Source organism: Podarcis gaigeae (assembly GCF_964106915.1).
Source record: "Podarcis gaigeae genome assembly, chromosome: 6".
NCBI lineage: Eukaryota > Metazoa > Chordata > Lepidosauria > Squamata > Lacertidae > Podarcis > Podarcis gaigeae.
The window spans coordinates 12932783-12950845 of NC_139682.1; the positions used below are offsets into that span (position 1 = coordinate 12932783).

General features: G+C 44.7%; 1 protein-coding gene across 4 annotated transcripts in view; it reads right to left on the reverse strand.

Annotated features, from left to right (window-relative positions):
* PHACTR3 (phosphatase and actin regulator 3) overlaps positions 1-18063 on the reverse strand; it is a 204172-nt gene that overhangs the window by 77411 nt on the left and 108698 nt on the right. For all 4 annotated transcript variants that reach the window (XM_083744399.1, XM_083744397.1, XM_083744398.1 and 1 more), the window contains 4 exons: positions 12408-12614; positions 9069-9243; positions 7184-7431; positions 2190-2343 (listed from right to left, as the gene is read on the reverse strand). In XM_083744399.1, coding sequence (XP_083600525.1) covers positions 2190-2343; positions 7184-7431; positions 9069-9243; positions 12408-12614 — 784 coding nt within the window. The remainder of the gene's footprint in view (positions 1-2189; positions 2344-7183; positions 7432-9068; positions 9244-12407; positions 12615-18063) is intronic.

Consider the following 18063-nt stretch of genomic DNA (forward strand, 5'->3'; position numbering starts at 1 on the left):
TGTATTGTGATTTGTTGTCCCTTTAAGCTACTCTAGACTCCAGTTGAGTGAAGCAGTGCCGTGCTTAGCTATGCCTAGCCTAGCCTAGCCATGCCTAGCCTAGCCTAGCCTAACCTAACCTAACCTAACCTGGGTCAGATGGGAGCTGGAGTCTAACAATATCCAGAGGGCACCTTGTTGGCTACCTCTCAACTTAGATTTGGTTCAGCAGTAACCCTGCTCCAAAGCAAGGTGACTCACAGTGTGCAGGCATGAATGATACCCAAACAGAGCTGAGGAGGAGAGGAAATGATTGAGTTGTTGCAGCTACAGGAAGCCAGTGATGTATGCAGGGAGACAGTAGGTTTAGAAAAAGACTGAGTGCTCCAAAAGTTACCAAACTGCAAAAGGTAGAAGGCTGCCTTCATACTGCCATAGGAGCCCAATCTCGTCTAACAAGCTTTGCATCTGTCCCTTAAGTTTCTACCTCTTCTGATTTTATAGAGCAGCTTCCCTCTCTCCCTCTTCTGCTCCATATGGCTTCTTAGGTATGTATAAAGACATGATATTGCACAAAGACATGCTGTTGGCAGGTTTGTTTTCACATTCTTTCCAAATGATCCCATACGTGGACTTTGCCTTTTTATCAGATAGTACGTATGATACAATATGCCCCCCATTCATGCATTTATAAGGTCCATAGCTGTTCCACCTTCCTCTTGATATTTGAAAGCTGTCAAACACAAACTATTGTGGACCAAACCACAGGCACCTCCGAGAGTGACTCTGATGACCAATGAAGGAGGCTAGCACCATCCCAGGTCTCCCTCACCTCACACCCCATATCAACAACAGTAGAGTCTGGGGAGAAAAGTATTTGAGCACCCAAATATTCCACCTAGGACCTTGTGGTTGGGCTTAGTGGATCCAGGATCAGGATGTGGCCCAATACTGCAGCTAGCCAACAACTCAAACCCAGCTCTAAAGTGGTAGAGAGTGCATTAAGAAACATGAGAGTTTACGCCACTCTACCATTTTAAAATATTTCAGCTGCAGGATAAAGACACCAAAGCTAACATCAAACACTATGGTAGCATTTAAACTGGGTTCTTGCAGTTACCTATAACCTGTTCCAACCCCTAACCCAGACACCTACAAAATTTGGTTCTGGTTAGTGAGTTCCATAGCTGGATGTTGCCCATTGAATGCCCCATTGTGAAGTAATGCTGGAGTGGGCTTGCAATCTGTTCCTTGCTTCAGCTTTGACTGTGCATGAATCACCAATCTAGACTTCTTGGGCCTTGGCACTCTACACACAACCAAGTTTCAACCTTCCTGTCCCAAAGGCTAGGCCTGACAGCAGTTCCAAGCCCCCTCAAGAAATAAGGTTTCGATTTCCAAATCCCAAATTCTTAACATGCTGTAAAGATTTGGAGCTCACAAAGTTCAAACTCAAAATCAGCTAGTTCAACTGCCCTCAACCCCTCCGATTCTGCTTCAATTCTGGAATAAGAAGCAATGAGGGTAGAGAAGCTGGGAGACCATTTTGTTTCATCTGTGAGTTTTGGGGGTCTGGTCCCACGCACAAACCTGCAGCCCTGACATTTGAACTCAAGGGAAATGGTGGCCCCATGACCAGGTTTATGACTGCCAATAATGTTTGGTGTACAACAGGAATCAGACAAAAGGCTTGTGTAATACACCAAGGTAAGGTAAACAGTTGGAAGTTCAGGCATTAATGCTCCCGTCTTTGTCACAATGGGAGTAGGTAATAACATGACCACTTGATCCTTTACATGTACAGCTGTGCACAGGAAGGCTTCCTTATACTGAGTCAGACCAATGGTCTGTCCAGCTTGGTGTTGTCCACACTGATTGGCAGTCACTCTCAAGGGTTCAATCCATGAGTCTCTCCAAGCCTTACCTGGAAATTGAACCTGAGGATTGAACCTGCAACCTTCTGTGTGCAAGACACCTGCTCGACCACAAGCTGTTGCCTTTCCTCACAACCTGGAACCCAAATTGTGCAGGATTTGAGATGAGTGTGTGCAGCTGTACACAGGAAAGTCCCACTGTTACAAATGGTCCTGCTCTTTACATGAAGAGTAGGAGGTGGGTGGAGCTTCTAGGTACATCCCTATTTTCCTTCCATACTGGTAAACATGGAAGCATGGAAGCCTGAACAGGGCTTTACGCTCTACAGAACTTACTTGGAAAGTTTCATTTCAATTTGCTGCCGGATCTCCTGTCTCTCTTCGTCGGTCCTCCTGGGGAAAATGTTCCTATCTTCCAGCTCCTGTTTGCTTGGCCTGTTCCGCAACTTCACTGCCAGCAACTCTTTCTTGCATTTTCTTGGCAAAGTACCTGGAGCATACATAGAAAAAGAACGAGAACGTGTCAGACAGGCTGTTGCTAAAATAGGCAAAGGGACATCACTTATTGGATCAGGTTTTTCTCATGAATCAGAAGTGCAAGATCGGCAGGGATCATCTGCGAGCGGAACGTGGGGCCTTCCCTTCGAAGGAGGGCTGTGACTGAACAGGAAGGGCCAAGCGGGGAAAAGCAGAGAGGAAACCAGTGCAACCATGTGTGGTGATAACTTTTTACTTGGCCCAATCCATTTCTGCATTTCCTGTGTCTACTCTTCAGTAAAGCTTTGTATAAGCCATTTAGCAAATAAAATGAGCTCATGTGAACTGTTACAAATGTCTTATCAATGCTTTGTCACATGCATTGTATTTAATTTTACTCCAACAGTCGGCCCTGGAGAGGAGTCGAAAAATGCAATTATAATATTGCGGTTATGATTTGATGGGTAGAAATAGATAGAAGATTGGGTGCAGCAGAGAGAGAGAGAGAGAGAGAGAGAGAAACAACTTGATGGAAAAAGGGGTGGGAAGTTGACAAAAATAAGAGAAAAGACAAGATTGTGCTATGGTTATATATTTCAAAAATGTTGAAACTTAATAAGATATAACTGGAGAGGAGGCACAAAATGTGAAATTTGTTGGGTCAAATAAAGCATTTTCAGTACACCATTGAGATCTCCTCTCTCTTCTTCCTGAGTGGGAAGAGCCTCATGTGATTGACCCACCCATGTGGTTCCATTTTCCAAATGTTAATGCTGCCTGTATCTGAAAAAAATCAATGCAAAGGGACATCTGCACTGTTGCAGCAACACATAAGCCCTGTTCACACATTAATGCTAAGCCATAGTTAATGGTTGATGCTGAGGCATCTTGCAGACAATCACTCAAACTTTGGACTGCTACATTATAGCATAATTTCTCTCACTGCCACACTATTGAATTCCGGCTCTGTAACATTCGGGTAGTAATAGTCTGTAACTATAGCTAAGGAGGAAGTCCATGTTCACATATAACTGTAAGCTATGGTTAAAGCTAACCAAGGTTTATAAACCAACAACACACCTTGGTTAACTAGCATGTTCTAACCATGGTTTATAAACCATAGTTAAGTCACAGGGCTGGGTTTGGATGATCAGCTTTAACTATGGTTAACTGAACTGTGGCTAATAAAGAGGAAATTGTGGCTATTGTAGCTTATTTCCAAACCTTCAAAACTTTTACATGTATTGAATTGTGTGTCTGTTTAAATAATAATACTAATGGTGCAATAGGTCAGTGTTGTTAACCAGAAGGTTGTTGGTTTGAGCCCATCTAGGGACAATTCCTGCACTGCAGGGGCTGGTCCCTTCCAACTCCACAATTCTATGAATACGTTTACTCAAACACTGTATGCAGCCCTCCATTCTTTTTTGAAAAATAAAACAGAGAAGCAGCTGAATGCTTTTGCTTTGTTTTCAAATTGCATCTCTGTTCACCGCCCTGGGATCCCTGGAGAGGAAGGGAGGAATTTAAATTCAAGAAACAAACCTGCTAGGAGATTCCTCCCAAGGAAAATCTTCATGCACACCGCATGAAGGCTCCAGCATCATTGTCCCACCTGTTGAAATGTCAGTTAAAGGGTTTTTTTTGCCAACCAATGTCCAATGAAAGCTGCACCACCCAGTGTCCAGAATGAAAAGTGCATCTTGCACAGAGAACAAACATGTGCAAGGAACACTGTGATCTGTCTAGGGCCCTGTGGGGATATCATAATCTTCTTTCTCGCCCCTTTGGTTTAATTAATGAATCCCTAGGCCTCTTAGCTGTGATAATCACCATGAGGTCTGCCAAGTGTTCTATGAGAAGGAAGTCTAGTAGATTATTCACATTTACCGTTTAATTAAAACTCTTCTCATCTACACAACACCCTCTTCCACATACCGCAATTTTGCAGGGGTTCACAGAATATCCACAAACAGTAAGCAGATTTGTTCACAGTTCAGAATTGTTCACTGATTAGCCTGCGTCTTCTTAAGATTTGTCGGGACCTAGCTAGGGATGCCTATAGAGGCACTCAGATCAAGACCTGGGTTCTTCTGAAATATCAGAGAGGCATTTGGAGACATGGTGGGTGGAATGGGAGAGAGGGAGGGAGGGAGGGAAAGAGAATCTTTTAGGGTGAAGTCCTAGAGCTTAACATCTTGTTCCGGAGTGATTACCAGAAGTAACAGTCCTGCAATCAGTGGTGAAAAGTCATTTTAGAATACTGCAAGGGGGAAATGGAGTTGTCAGTCAAGAAGTGACAGCTGACAGTTGAAGAGGGTTATAATAGAGACTGGGAGGATGGAAGATGAAGGCTCAGGGCTTAGATATTGATAGGTGTTTACATTAAAGGAAAAGTGATAGCAGCTGGAATGGTTACAGTAAAAGCTCCAGAAATGGTTAGTGGTGTTTGGCAGCCATCTTTCTCAAAAGACAATGGAGTGCGCCACCTGGGGTAAAGTCAAACTGCTGGAGAATCACAGTGCCTGCTGTGTTTGCAGAGATATAACTGCTGCCTCCTGTGTTGATTTTGTTGTGTTAGCAGAACCGAAGTGACCTCTCCAGGATGCAAGCCTGGGCAGAGTGTATAGAGGTCCTGGGCTGCCCAGCTGACAAAACCTGACTCTCCTCTCAGCCTCACTGATGTAGTCCAAAGGAAAGCAGAGCAATATGTACGGCACCAGCTTGGCTGCTGGAGTTGCCAGAAGGAGTCATACAAGATCAATTCAGCCATCTTAGGGATGCCCCTCTGGATTTGTGTTGGGTTTACTCCTTAGCCTTTTCTATTCCCAAAGACATCTCACAAGGCAGTGGGTATGAATTTTTCCTCGGGATTTACTTCTGAAGCCTTTCTCACGAATGAGTATCATCACAAGGCAGCAAGATCAGAGTTTCCCTTCTCCTAGATGGACTACCTTCCCAGGTGAACGAGCTTCATCACACACACACCCCACTTGTCTCAACAGCATGTGCAGAAACTGCCTTCTTGACCATTGGACCCACTGTTGGGTCTCCTCAATTCACTAGAGCCTGTCTTTGCAAGCAGGGGAAGTCCCTAACCCACCAAGGGTTTGAAACCCATCGGCCACCTTCACCTGGTTTAGCCAGCCAGTCCAGATTAGTGTAAAATCTGCAGTAGTCAAGAGTGTCAACTTGTTGGGGAGGAGGTGTTTTTAATACTCCAGTGGTGCTTGGTTAGGGAGGGAAGGAGGGGGAAAGGATGGAGATATGGCTCTTCCTCTCTGGAGGGCTTTGTGAATTGGGTAGTTTGGGGAGGGTGAACAATTTTACTCAGGCTCCTAGGCTCAAGAAGAAGGGCTGTGGCTCACTAGCAGAGCATCCGGGTTGTGCACAGATGGGCCCTAGCTTCAATCTCTTGCCATCTCCAGGTAAGGAGGGCTGCCAGTCTGTACCCAGCCCAGAGCTGGATGGATTAGTGGTCTGACTTTGTATATATAATCCTAAATCCTAGATTATCATTGAAACTAAAGAAACAAATTTCTGCAGAAATCTGTTTAGGACTGCACTGCAAATGCATTTTAAACCTGCCATTTTAACTGATGGTGGGCCCAAATTCTGCTCTCATTTGTACTCTGCAACCTCCCAAATGCATTTCAATCTCGGACCAGATAAAATTTGTCAGGTTTGTATTCCGCATGTCCCTGTATCTGCACAAAACCACACAACGTCTTCTGCTTCTGGAGCTGGAGAGAGAAAGCCAAATGGGGATCACGTGCACTGTTGTTTTTTTTAAATTAGAGAGCAAAGAGTAACATCACCTCAGCTACCTCATCACCTGAAACTTAAATAAACCAACCCCACCTGAAAACCCTTAGGGGAAATTGCCCCTCCCCCATCAATTTTGGGTGGTCAATTTCTGACCCCTGCCTCCCTGCAAATAGTCAAAGAAAGGTGAGCTAAAAGTTCAGCCCAGGTTTAGTTTCAATACTAAAGCTCATTTTGCTGATAAAAAGTTTGGTGGTGTTTTGCATTTTGATGTTTTGTGTGTGTGTTTTTCTGTAAAATAAATGTGTTGTTGTTGTTGTTTTAAAAAATAACCCCCATAAGCTAGTTAAAGCATCATCTTAACCTCCCACATTTGTTCTTTAACAAAGGACCTTATAGCAGAAGTCACGATGAATGTGAGGCTGCATTACTCAGCGGTGCAAGTTACAAGAAGAGTCGGAGCAGCGGCAGCAAAACACAGGTGGAGAGAGAGAGAGAGAGAGAGTTGGCAGGGGGAGATGGTCAATGAAATGCCCTTCTTGGATCTGCTGCTGGGCAAAAGCGGCAGTAGCTAAGTGAGGTGCTGCTGACCATTCTGCTGCAGGAATGATCAACTTGGGCACTGGAATACCAAGGAAGATAATCAATAGGAGAGCATCTGCACTGCACAAAGAATGGCCCAGGTTCAGTCTGGCATCTCCAGGTAGGGCCGGGAATGTCCTCTGCCTGAAGCCACAGAGGGCTGCAGTCTGATTTAGTAGAAGGCGGCTTCCAAGGAACCTAAGGAGCAAACTGGGAAATATTGTCCCAGAAGGGTGAAGGTGAGCCAGGCATCAAACTCTGAAATGAAGGGTGAGATGCAGAAGAGCAACATGGAGTTGCAAAGAGAGTGGACTCAAATAGAGTGGGACAGAAGCTGATGGATGGTGGTGGGTAGGTAAAGGGAAGAACTGGCAGATTTGAAAAGGAGGCCAATATTTCCCTCACAACCTTGAGCAACAACGTAATGCACATGTAAAAAAGGAACAAAACCAGTGGACCTGTCCTTCAGAATTTCCCGTAAAGGCTCACAAAGTGACTTTGCTTACCAGAAATGATGGAGTCATTCAAAACCTCTTCATCCTGATAGAAAACAGAGTCGTCCTTGATTTCAGAGTTCATGATCAGGTTCTCTTTGTTCTCATCCGACTCCTTGACGGAATTCCGCTTGTTCTCTGGGTCGCTGTTGTAGCTCACCGAACTTTCCTTCTCTTTGCTGTGATCAACGCTGCACGTTCTGGATGGGCGGATGTCCATTCGCTTCTTGGGAGAACCTTTGTTTTCTCTTCCCTGAAAGCTGGGGGTGGAAATGCAGATAACACGGATTTGTTTTGGGGTTGTTGTCCCCCCCCCCCAGACTTAGCACCACAGGAAGGGAATCAATGTCTCAAGCTTGTTGCCTCAAGCGCTTTGCTCTGCAGAGGGTTGTGAAGGAGCTGCGGTGGGATTACCATGTCTATGACAGGGAAGCCAAGAACTCAATATCTGTCACAAGGGGAAGGCACAAGAGGGCAGTGACTGACACCTTGTTTTGAAATATGTTAATGCGGGGTGCCGGGTTGACCTTTCCAAAGAAGGCAGTGTGTGTGTTTTTAGTGGAAGACTAGAGTTCAAAAGAAACATCTCCACTTGGGCAATTGGGTGCTTTACAGAAAATTTAAAAAGTATGCAAGGAAATCACATCATTATTAACCCTGAATAAGTTGTGGCCTTTCTGGACATTTACCAGGAATGGGTTCCATTCCTGCCCATCCCTTCCACCATACATCTAAAATACTCTTTGGCATGGACAAAATACATCAATCTTTTCAAGCATAATAGACCAATTTGCACCCAGTCCTCCTCTTCCTCCTCTAGTTTACTTGGCAGTAGTGCACCATTCAGGTCTCTGCATATACAGGCCTCCATACAGAGAATCCCACATGGCGCATGGCATCAAATGCATGGTGATGTGTACCTTCTATTCCCCCCTAAGAATTGGACTTCCATTTGGTAAGCATTTAGATCAGCCTTTGTTATGGGCCTGAGGCTATTAGAACCCAGTAATACAAATAAGTTCTCTGCAGATAGGAAAGGTCCATAGTGAGGTCCAGGGTGGATTCACCGTAAGGATGGAAGAGCACTTTGGCTCACTTTTTAACGTGAACCTACCCAGTTTGTACTTCCTGAACTTCAGGGCTAACTCTGAACACACTGTTCAGAAATTTCAGGTCTTACAGAAGTCAGCAGCCAGGTTGATCACCAGGCCAAGATGGTTTGAGCATATTATACTGATCCTGGCCTGACCAAACTGGCTGCCAATTAATTTCCAGGTTCAATGCAAAGTTTTGACCTATAAAGCCTTAAGCAGCTCAGGACTGCAGAACCTCAAGGGCTACATCTCTCCATATGAACATACCTGGAGCTTGAAATTGAGGCCCTTCTTTGTGTGCCCCCTCCGTGAGAGGTCCGGAGGGTAGCAACACAAGAAGGGGCCTTTTCTGCAGTGGCTCCCCGTCTGTGGAATGCTCTCCCTGGAGAGACTCACCTGCTGCCTTCATTATACACCTTTAGGCATCCGGCAAAAACGTTCTTCTTTAAACAGGCCTTTGGATGATTGACATCCAATACCCTTTTAAAATGTTCTTGTTTTTATTATATATTTTATGTTTTTATCTTGTGGTTTTATCTTGTGAACCGCCCTGAGGCCTGGGGATGCAGGCCAGTATACAAATAATTAACAATAATACACGTATCAAAATGCAGCTAGCCTTCAAAATCCACTTTCCCCATAGCCAGTGAAGCTACTTGGAGTAGACTCACTGGAATAAATGAAGCGAAGGTGGCCATGTCCATGAATGTCAATGGGTCAACTCTGAGCAGGACTAGCCCTTGGAAAGTTGAGCAATGGAAATGAATGCCCCTGCCGTGTCCTGTAACCTTCCAGCATCTTACCTATCCTGCCGGTGTTTGGTGGCCAAAGCTCTGTGAAGTTCCTCGATGACTCGGCTGGGAGGTAAAGGCAGGTGGACGGCACCAAGGTGAGGGGAGCCATTTGGCGTTGTGTGCTGCCCTCTGAGGTGGGGCTCGGAGATTTTCTGGCCTGAGGGCTGGAAGGGAGCAGCTTGTCCTGAGAGTTGGGAGGAACCAACAATTACATAATTCTTCAAGACAGTGGATGGAGGGGATTTCAAGGCTGGCTCATCTACTTCACTTCCTGCTGCTGGAAATAAAACCACAAAAGGGCATTAATGGCTGTATGCCATGGAGGAGGCCCCAATGGAGCCACACTGAGCAGCCTTCCTCAATGTGGTTGTGCTCCAAATGCCGTTCAACTGCAGTTCCCATCATTCTTGGCCATGCATGCTGGGATTGCATGGAGCTTGTCATCTGAGAATATCTAGAGGGCTCCCTTTATGGGGAAGGCTGACTTATGGTCAGATAGGTAACACAGCAGAGCAGGATCAACTGTGCAAAGTGCTGGTGGACTGCAGATTAAGCCTTTTAGCAGTACTCTTTCAGGGCTGATGGGGCTCATCAACCTGGGAAGGAAAGCTCTGATTCTAAATCTCCACTTGTGGGATATCAGCAGCAGAAGCAGCAAACCTTTTATTGGCATCACATACAAACATCCAAAACAAATCAATACAGAATTACCACTTCCCCAGTGGCACAAAACATTTGCTAAAAGAAAGGAGGCAGAGCAGTCTATCGTCACATCTCTAGGTCTCCAGGGAGATCAGACGTCTGCAATGTATTTCAATGACAAAAAAACCAAATAGAGATATTTAGCCACTAACTTGGTGGGCTCCTGATCATTCCCCGGTAATAGAAAAATGTATGACCTCCAACTCTGGTTTCCATTTGGGGATACAGAGTTGATCTAGAAATTGCTGATGGAAATCAGCATATAGTTTACAATTGAGAACCATATGTGTAAGGGTTTCCACCAGGTGGTCTTCACATGGGCAAGTTCTTTCTCCTTCCACCCTGCCTGAGGGGGGACATGTTTTCTCTGCTGCTACTGTTAGTTCTTGGCATTCAATATCTTGTGGGATATCACCAGGACAAGAAAAGGCTAAGGAGCAAACCCTACACAAATCAGGAATGGTTGGATTGCATCTTGTACGCCTCCTTCTGGAAACTCCTACAAGCAGGTGCCATACGTATTGCTCTGCTCTCCTTAGGACCACATCAACAAGGCCGAGAGTTGGGGGTCTTGTTCTTTGGGCAGCCCAGGACCTCCATACACATTGCCCAGGCTTGTGCCTGGGGAGGTCACTTTGGTGCTGCTAACACAGTGGTTTGACTTGACCCCTGGAGGCACACTCCATTGTCTCTTGAGATGCCAACAACAACAAGGTATTCTTTCTGTGGTTTATCTTTATGTGCTGAAGCCATTACAAGTCAGCCAGCTGAACTTGGGGTGGGGTGGGAAATCAGCCTTTGAAGCTGCATGGATTATGCACTGAGATTTCACCCACGGACCTTGGTTGGTGATTTCCCCAATAAAGCGCATTTCCGTTAAAAACAAAAACAAACCCACACACAGTTTACTAAAGAACCACTGAAATAATTGCTGCAATAGACTTGACTTCAGCCACTGCTGATGACTTAACGCCACCCAGTGGCACACGCATGGATTTAAATCCAGACGCTCCCAAACTGGAAGACATGCTGTGGATGGGAAAGAAATAAGAACCGTCCCCTAATGTGGATTCTACTTTTCAAGTATCTTAAAATGACTAAAGGTGGAGCTTGAGTGAACTGTGTGCCCTTTTTACGGTGCTGGCATGTGGCAATTGGGACCATCAGAAAAGATATCCCATCCTTCAAGGTGCTTTGTTTTCCCTGGGTCCCTTCCTTGTAGCTTAAGGCAGAGGTGGCTAAACCAGGTGCTGTTGGACTCCACCTTACATGTATGGCCAATAGTCAGGAATGATGGGAGCTGTAGTCCAACCATGTGGAGAGCCACCGGTTAGCCACATTTGCCTTCAAGGATATGGCATCTCCTATGGCTTGTAGGGCTGGACGATATCTGGTTATCAACATCGCAATATATCACAATGTCTGAAATTAGAATGGAGTTATGTAGAGACATTGGCTGGCTTCATGGTTTTTCCCACATTGTGATTTTTGCATAGCACACAGACATACACACACCATGATTCATGATATATTCCCTGGTCAAAAATTATGAAACCGGTATCATGATATGGACTTGGATGGTTTTGGACAATATATCGTCCAGCCCTAATGGCTTCATTCACCCCCTTTTGCTTTATGCTTCCTGTTCTTCAAATTTGAATGAGAATGAACAACTTCAGCTGAGCATCTATCAACCTTAGTGACACCAGTAAAAACCAGCATTAACAGAGTTGCAGGGTACCATCTCCACCATTATTTATGTGCAGGAAATATGATCATAGAACTGATAAGCTCTGATTCAGATACATCCCCCCCCCAAAGATTGTTTATTTAACTTCTGCAAAAGTTGGGGCTCCCACAAGAGTGCTAATCTCCCCCTCTTGTTCCTCATTAGCTCTATTTTGGGTATCCAGTTGTCATAAAACCTAGCACCCGAGCTCACTAATATTTGCTAAACTTTTCTTTAAAAATCTGGATTTTGTCAATAATTTTAATGTATTTTAAAAATATTTGATGTGAACAGGGACTTTACGATTAAGTTCAGACTGAAATTCACTTTTGCATTGTGAATATCCCACATGAATTCAAACCTGGCGATGCAAAAGATTTCCTCCTGTATCTCTCGATTGTTTTGATCTTGGAAGGCATCGGACATGAAATGTCAACCATTGCCAAGAGTCAGTTACTACAAATTATTGCTTCTTACCTATTAAATGTTGGAAAACAAACACTGAATCCCATGACATGTGAACTTTCACCACTCCTACAAATTATAAGAAGGAGCTGGGTGGAATCCTATCATTTTTATACAGGCTAAGTCTCCATCTCATGAATCAGAAGAGCAGTTTTCTCCTCTATCACCACCAGACCTTCTGGCCTCCATTCTTTTTCACTGAATATCAACGTATCAGATTGCAGGACAATTTGGGAGCAGAACTACTGATCTGGGAAGATATGAAGCTTCTACCAAACATGGCGCTTCCACACCTCTGTGTTCTGTTGTCATAATGCATACCCCTCATAATGTTGGAGTTCTGCCTTTTAAGGGAAGGGTTGCATCTCAGTTTTAGAGCACATGAATTGCATTTTCAGGTTCTTTCTTTATTTCTATTTTAGTCCTAAAGACAAGGCCTGAATGAGGCTCACCTGGTACAATCTTCGAGACTTTGGAGACAGTCTTAGGTGGCGGAACTGGAAGTGATGGAGGAGGGCTGGGGAGCTGAGCTGAGTTCCTTTCCATCTGCTTCTGGGGCGATTCCGTGGATTCCGAAAGAAGTAAGGCTTGTGGATTCTCTTCAGAGGCTGGCAGGCTGGCATTTTCACGTTCGTCTGAGGAAGCTGGCGTCTTCTTGGCTGAGGAGACAGGATCAGAGGTGGCAGGATTTGCGGGACATCAAATTAAGACTGATGGCAGTGCACAGGGAGGGACAGGCGAGAGGGAGGACAAGGGATACAGGAGCTGCATTGCACATGTAAACAATGGACATGGTCAGTCATGGCTAGGAAGCCAAGAGGACTGCTGAAAATGACAAGCACCTGGGCTGACTGAAAGAAAACAATTGCACACTGTGTTGGAAAGCAAGAGTCTCAAATGGCTTTTCTTTACAACACACACAAAGATGCACAAAAGCAAAATAACACTACTTTTTGACAGCACATCAGCCTTCCATAACCTGGTGTCCTCTGGATGTCCTCAGACTACAGCTCCCGTCAGCCCCAGCTATCATAGCCAATGGCCATGGATGATAGGTGTTGTAGTCTAACAACACTGGGAAAGCACCATTTTGGGGGAGGCTGCTGTACAGAAATGCTTTATGTTCTGAACTGGTGGCTGGTTGCGATTATGGATTGGATGAGAGCCAATAAACTGAAATTTGTTCAAGACAAGACTGAGTTTCTGGCTAAACAACAGGAAGAAGTTTCTGACATTACTCTTTGACAGTGGAACAGACTCCCTCAGGAGGTTGTGGACTCTCCTTCCTTGGAGGTTTTTAAGAAGAGGTTGGATGGCCACCTGTCATGGATGCTTTAGCTGAGATCCCTGCATTGCAGGGGGCTGGACTTCGGTTCACCTGCAATTCTCTGATTCTCTGATTCTATGCTATTAATGGGTTCTTCTGATTGGCTGAGGTGTGTGCAACCTGTTCTAAGCAGATTTGTAGTTTGAGGCAGCCTCCATGGCATGCCTTCCACTGCCTTAGCTGGTGGCCCCATTACGACCCTTTCTGGCAGGGCTAAGCTGGCTACAGTAATCTATGCTCTGGTGACCTCAAGATTAAATTCCTGCCCTACACTTCGCCTGGGACTGCTTTTAAAGACAGTTTGGAAACTGCAGCTAGTGCAGACAGTGGCCACCTGATGCCAACAGGCTGAAAATGACACTGGTTCTGGGCTGATTTAAACTCATAAAGGCCTTTACAGCTTAGGACCCCAATATCTTTAGAAGTGTTTCTCCCAATCTGAACCTGCCCAGACCCTTCAATCTTCGTCTGAGACCCTCCTCAGTTCAGAAGGTGCAGTATAGTGGTTAAGAGTAGTGGACTCGTAATCTGGTGAACTGGGTTTGATTCCCCGCTTCTCCACATGCAGCTGCTGGGTGGCCTTGGGCCAGTCACACTTCTCTGAAGTCTCTCAGCCCCACTCACCTCACAGAGTGTTTGTTGTGGGGGAGGAAGGGAAAGGAGAATGTTAGCCGCTTTGAGACTCCTTAGGGTAGTGGTAAAGCGGAATATCAAATCCAAAATCCAAAACAAGAGAGAGGGCCTTTTTGCGTATGGCTCCCTGTCGTATTAGATGGAGATGTTCTTGCTGCTGAAGTTTTGAGTGCTCTTTTTGGCGTGCTCCTTTATGGGTTACTGAAACAGATTTTATAGCAAGGTACTGTTTTGAAATTGGTGGGGGTGGGAGAGGGAAACCTCTCACACCTTTAATGAAGCACTGAGGCTTTGAGCTTGTTTGCATAAATAGAATTAAAAAATGATTCTCTATATAGAGTATATGTCTGAAGTGTTTAAAAGTGTATTTTAAAGGTCACAGATTTAAACAGCAGGCCAAGGGAGATATAAGAAAGCTCAACCCCTTGGTGCTAATGAAGGATTTGACTTTCCTGCAATACCACTTGATGAAGAAGTGCAGAATATATTCCTATCACGAATGCCATTGATCCCCAAACCCTCAGATTGTTCTCTGGTTTCTTGCTTCCTAGACATCTGGAGATGTCATTCAGAAGAGGGAAATATAGATTGATTTAACCAGGACAGAATCCTCCTTGTCTTGGAAATTATAGAGCTAATCTTGTGCTCCACCTGATAGATAGAAAGCTGCCAGATCCCTCAGTGTGGCCATCTTGGACCATATCTGTACCATATATTTAAAGCACTACTATACAACTCTAACAGCCATGGCTTCTCCTAAAGAATCCTGGGAATAATGAGTTTGTTAAAGTTTCTGGAAAGTGTAGCTCTGTGAGTGGAGAGGTGTGTCACCTAACAACTCTCAGCACCCCTAACACTCATTTTCTTTCAGCAAAATGGAGCGATAACCCTACCACACAGGCTATTACTGGGGTGACATATATAATGATTTAAAAAGCTACCTTCATCGTTACAAGTGTTACAATTCCAACACACTTCACAATAAAGGTTACTATCCTGCTAACATTAGTCATAAGGAACTGTGCAATCATAGTCATGCCCACTCAGAAATAAGCCCTATTGAGTTCAGTCGGGGATCCTTCAAGAGTGTGAGAATTCAGCCTTGGTCTCACTGAAAGAAACAGAATATTGAAGGCAGAACATAGCTGTCAATGGCTGCTAGTCATGATGGCTGTGTTGCATCACCACAGCTGGAGAGGCACAATCAGTGGTACCTTGGGTTAAGTATTTAATTTGTTCCAGAGGTCTGTTCTTAACCTGAAACTGTTCTTAACCTGAAACACTACTTTAGCTAATGGGGCCTCCCACTACTGCCACGCTACCGGAGCACAATTTCTGTTCTCATCCTGAAGCAAAGTTCTTAACCTGAAGCACTATTTCTGGGTTAGCGGAGTCTGTAACCTGAAGCGTATGTAACCAGATGTACCACTGCATAAGCTAAACAAGTTATAGCTTAGGGCCCCACTCTCTTGGGGGCCCCTCAAAAAATTAAAGGGAAAAAACCTGGATGTATATTTCCAAAATATAAGATAAAAAACAAATAAAATAAAACCTACATACAGCAACAGTGTTTTGTGTTGTGTAGGCTCCTATGATGTAAGTAATGGGCCCCATCTCTTAGCCTGCTCCCTAAAACATCACTGGTTTGCTCATTTCTATATATAGGGTGCCTACATTCTACATGTGCAAATGGCTTTCGATACCCATTAGGTCCATAAATTACCATATAGCATATATTCAACACAAAAAACAGTGACAATTTGTTGACAAAGAAAGGACAGCTGGGCATATAAAGGTCCCCATTACCTTCAGTAGCTTAGAGCCTCATCAAACCTAAATACAGCCCTGGGCACATCAGCTGCTGAATATCAGCTGCTGTGAATGGCAGGTGCTGGAAGCGCCATGGGACTCAGATTCCACTTGTAGGCTTCCCATGGGACCTGATTGGCCACTATGAGAACAGGATACTGCACTAGATGGGCTTTTGGCCTATTCCAGCAGAGTTCTACTTACGCTCTTAGTAGGGTATAAGCCATTGCTTCCTAGTCCCCTTTATTTCAATGGCAACATAGTCGTGGCTGATGAGTCCCATCAATTTTGGTGGTGGGTAACTTGCAGTGCACCTATGGGAATGTGCTGAATAGTGCACGACAAAATGAAACCAAGGAATGCAGAATTAAAGAGATTCGTAAGCCTGCTGGTTCAGACAGTAGAGGGCAGCAGAAGGAGGGAGCAAACTGAATTAAAGGAATGCTCACTGTATTCTCTGAAGGGAAAAATATTACCAACGTGCTGTAAAAGCTACTTGCAAGCCGCTGTTTCTTAAAATCCTTTCCGACTGGCCGTTCACGCAAATCTTTCTGAATACTTGTAAATTTTCTCTGCCTCCCCCGGAAAGCAAAATATGCATTTCTATCACCATTGTTACAATATCCCAATGCAGAATGCCCATTCCTACATAAATATTTGATGCTTAATCATAATGTATCTGCCTTTAGGGGCAACGTGCTGTGAAACATATGCATTATTTCTGAAGGGAGAATGCCCTGGCTTTGTGCAATGTACAGCTCTCTGCATAAATTCTTTATAGTCTGCATTACAGACAAATATGCCAAACAGCACATCCAATTGTAACAGGGCTTGCTCCAGCTGAGCAATTAATTGCCTTTCCTGTTATGCCAAAGGTCCCAGTTGCCTAAGGCAGTGGTTCTTTAAGGTTCGGATAAGCAATGGGGGCCATCAAAGTTGCTCTTTAGCAGGCTTTATTTACAGGGTGAGGGAAATAAAGAACAATGCAAGAAACAACGGACATCATCTCATGGTGTTGACAGCAAGGTTTGCACTGACATGGCCTAGGAAGAGTTTGACCCATTGCCTGCCCAAGAGGGGAAAGAAATCTCTAGCAACAGGTGGCTTCATAAGAGGCCACCTGTTTCCTCTGGCTTTGTTCTTTATTTTCCACATCCTGTATATAAAGCAGAGCAGCTTGGGTGGTCTTCATTGCCTGTCTGAATCCAAAAGAAGCACTGCATTTCGGCAGCCAAAGCCTTTGGAAGAACACTTCCCTGTTTTGATGATAACCAGTATCACCAGGAATTTTTTATCTCACCTCTATTCAGAACTCTGTTGACATTCACCTTTCTTGCCACTCATAGAATCGTAGAGTTGGAAGGGACAACAAGGGTTATCTACCCCTGCGATGAAGGAATATTTTGCCCAACATGGGGCTCAAACCCAAGACCCAGGGATTAAGAGACTCATGCTCTACTGACTGGGCAGCTGGCTTTAAATCAGACCCTTAATTCTCTACACTGGCTTCAAATCTAGTCCTAGATCCATCATAAGCACCTTTGCCTTATGAAACCCTCTGCCACGGTATTGCTTAAGTCCCATGTACCCCAATATTTATTTCTCCATCTTCACTTCCTTCAGCTGAATGTACCGTTTAACCGGCACTGCCCATGGCCCCTTCCTGGCCACAATGCGTAGTATGTTCTCTAAGATCTCCTGCATGGTAGGGCAGCATTAGGGGTGAATGGACCAGTCTTTTCCATATCAGTTTCATTTGTGTTCCTTCATAAGTCTGCTCTGTTCCGCTTCTGTATTAACTTATGAAATTTCTCATTTAAATATGTAAAAGGGTAAAGGTAAAGGAACCCTGGCAGTTAAGTCCAGTTGCAGATGACTCTGGGGTTGCGGTGCTCATCTCACTTTACAGGCTGAGGGAGCCGGCGTTTGTCCGGCATTTGGCCAGCATGACTAAGCCGCTTCTGGAGCAACGGAACACCAAAACCAAAGCAGTGCACAGAAACACAGTTTACCTTCCCACCAGGGTGGTACCTATTTATCTACTTGCACTATGTGCTTTCAAACTGCTAGGCTGGCAGGAGCTGGGACCGAGCAACAGGAGCTCACGCCGTTGTGGGGATTCGAACCACCGACCTTCTGATTGGCAAGACCAAGAGGCTCAGTGGTTTAGACCACAAAGCCACCAGTGTCCTTTTTAAATATGTAGGTTATCACAAAATAGGTATTGGAAATCATACTATCTCAAGGTATGCTGAAAAATCCACAATTCATATTCATTCTGCTTCCTGCACTGCAGGGCATTGAACAAGATGAGCATTAGGATGCCTTCCGACTCAACA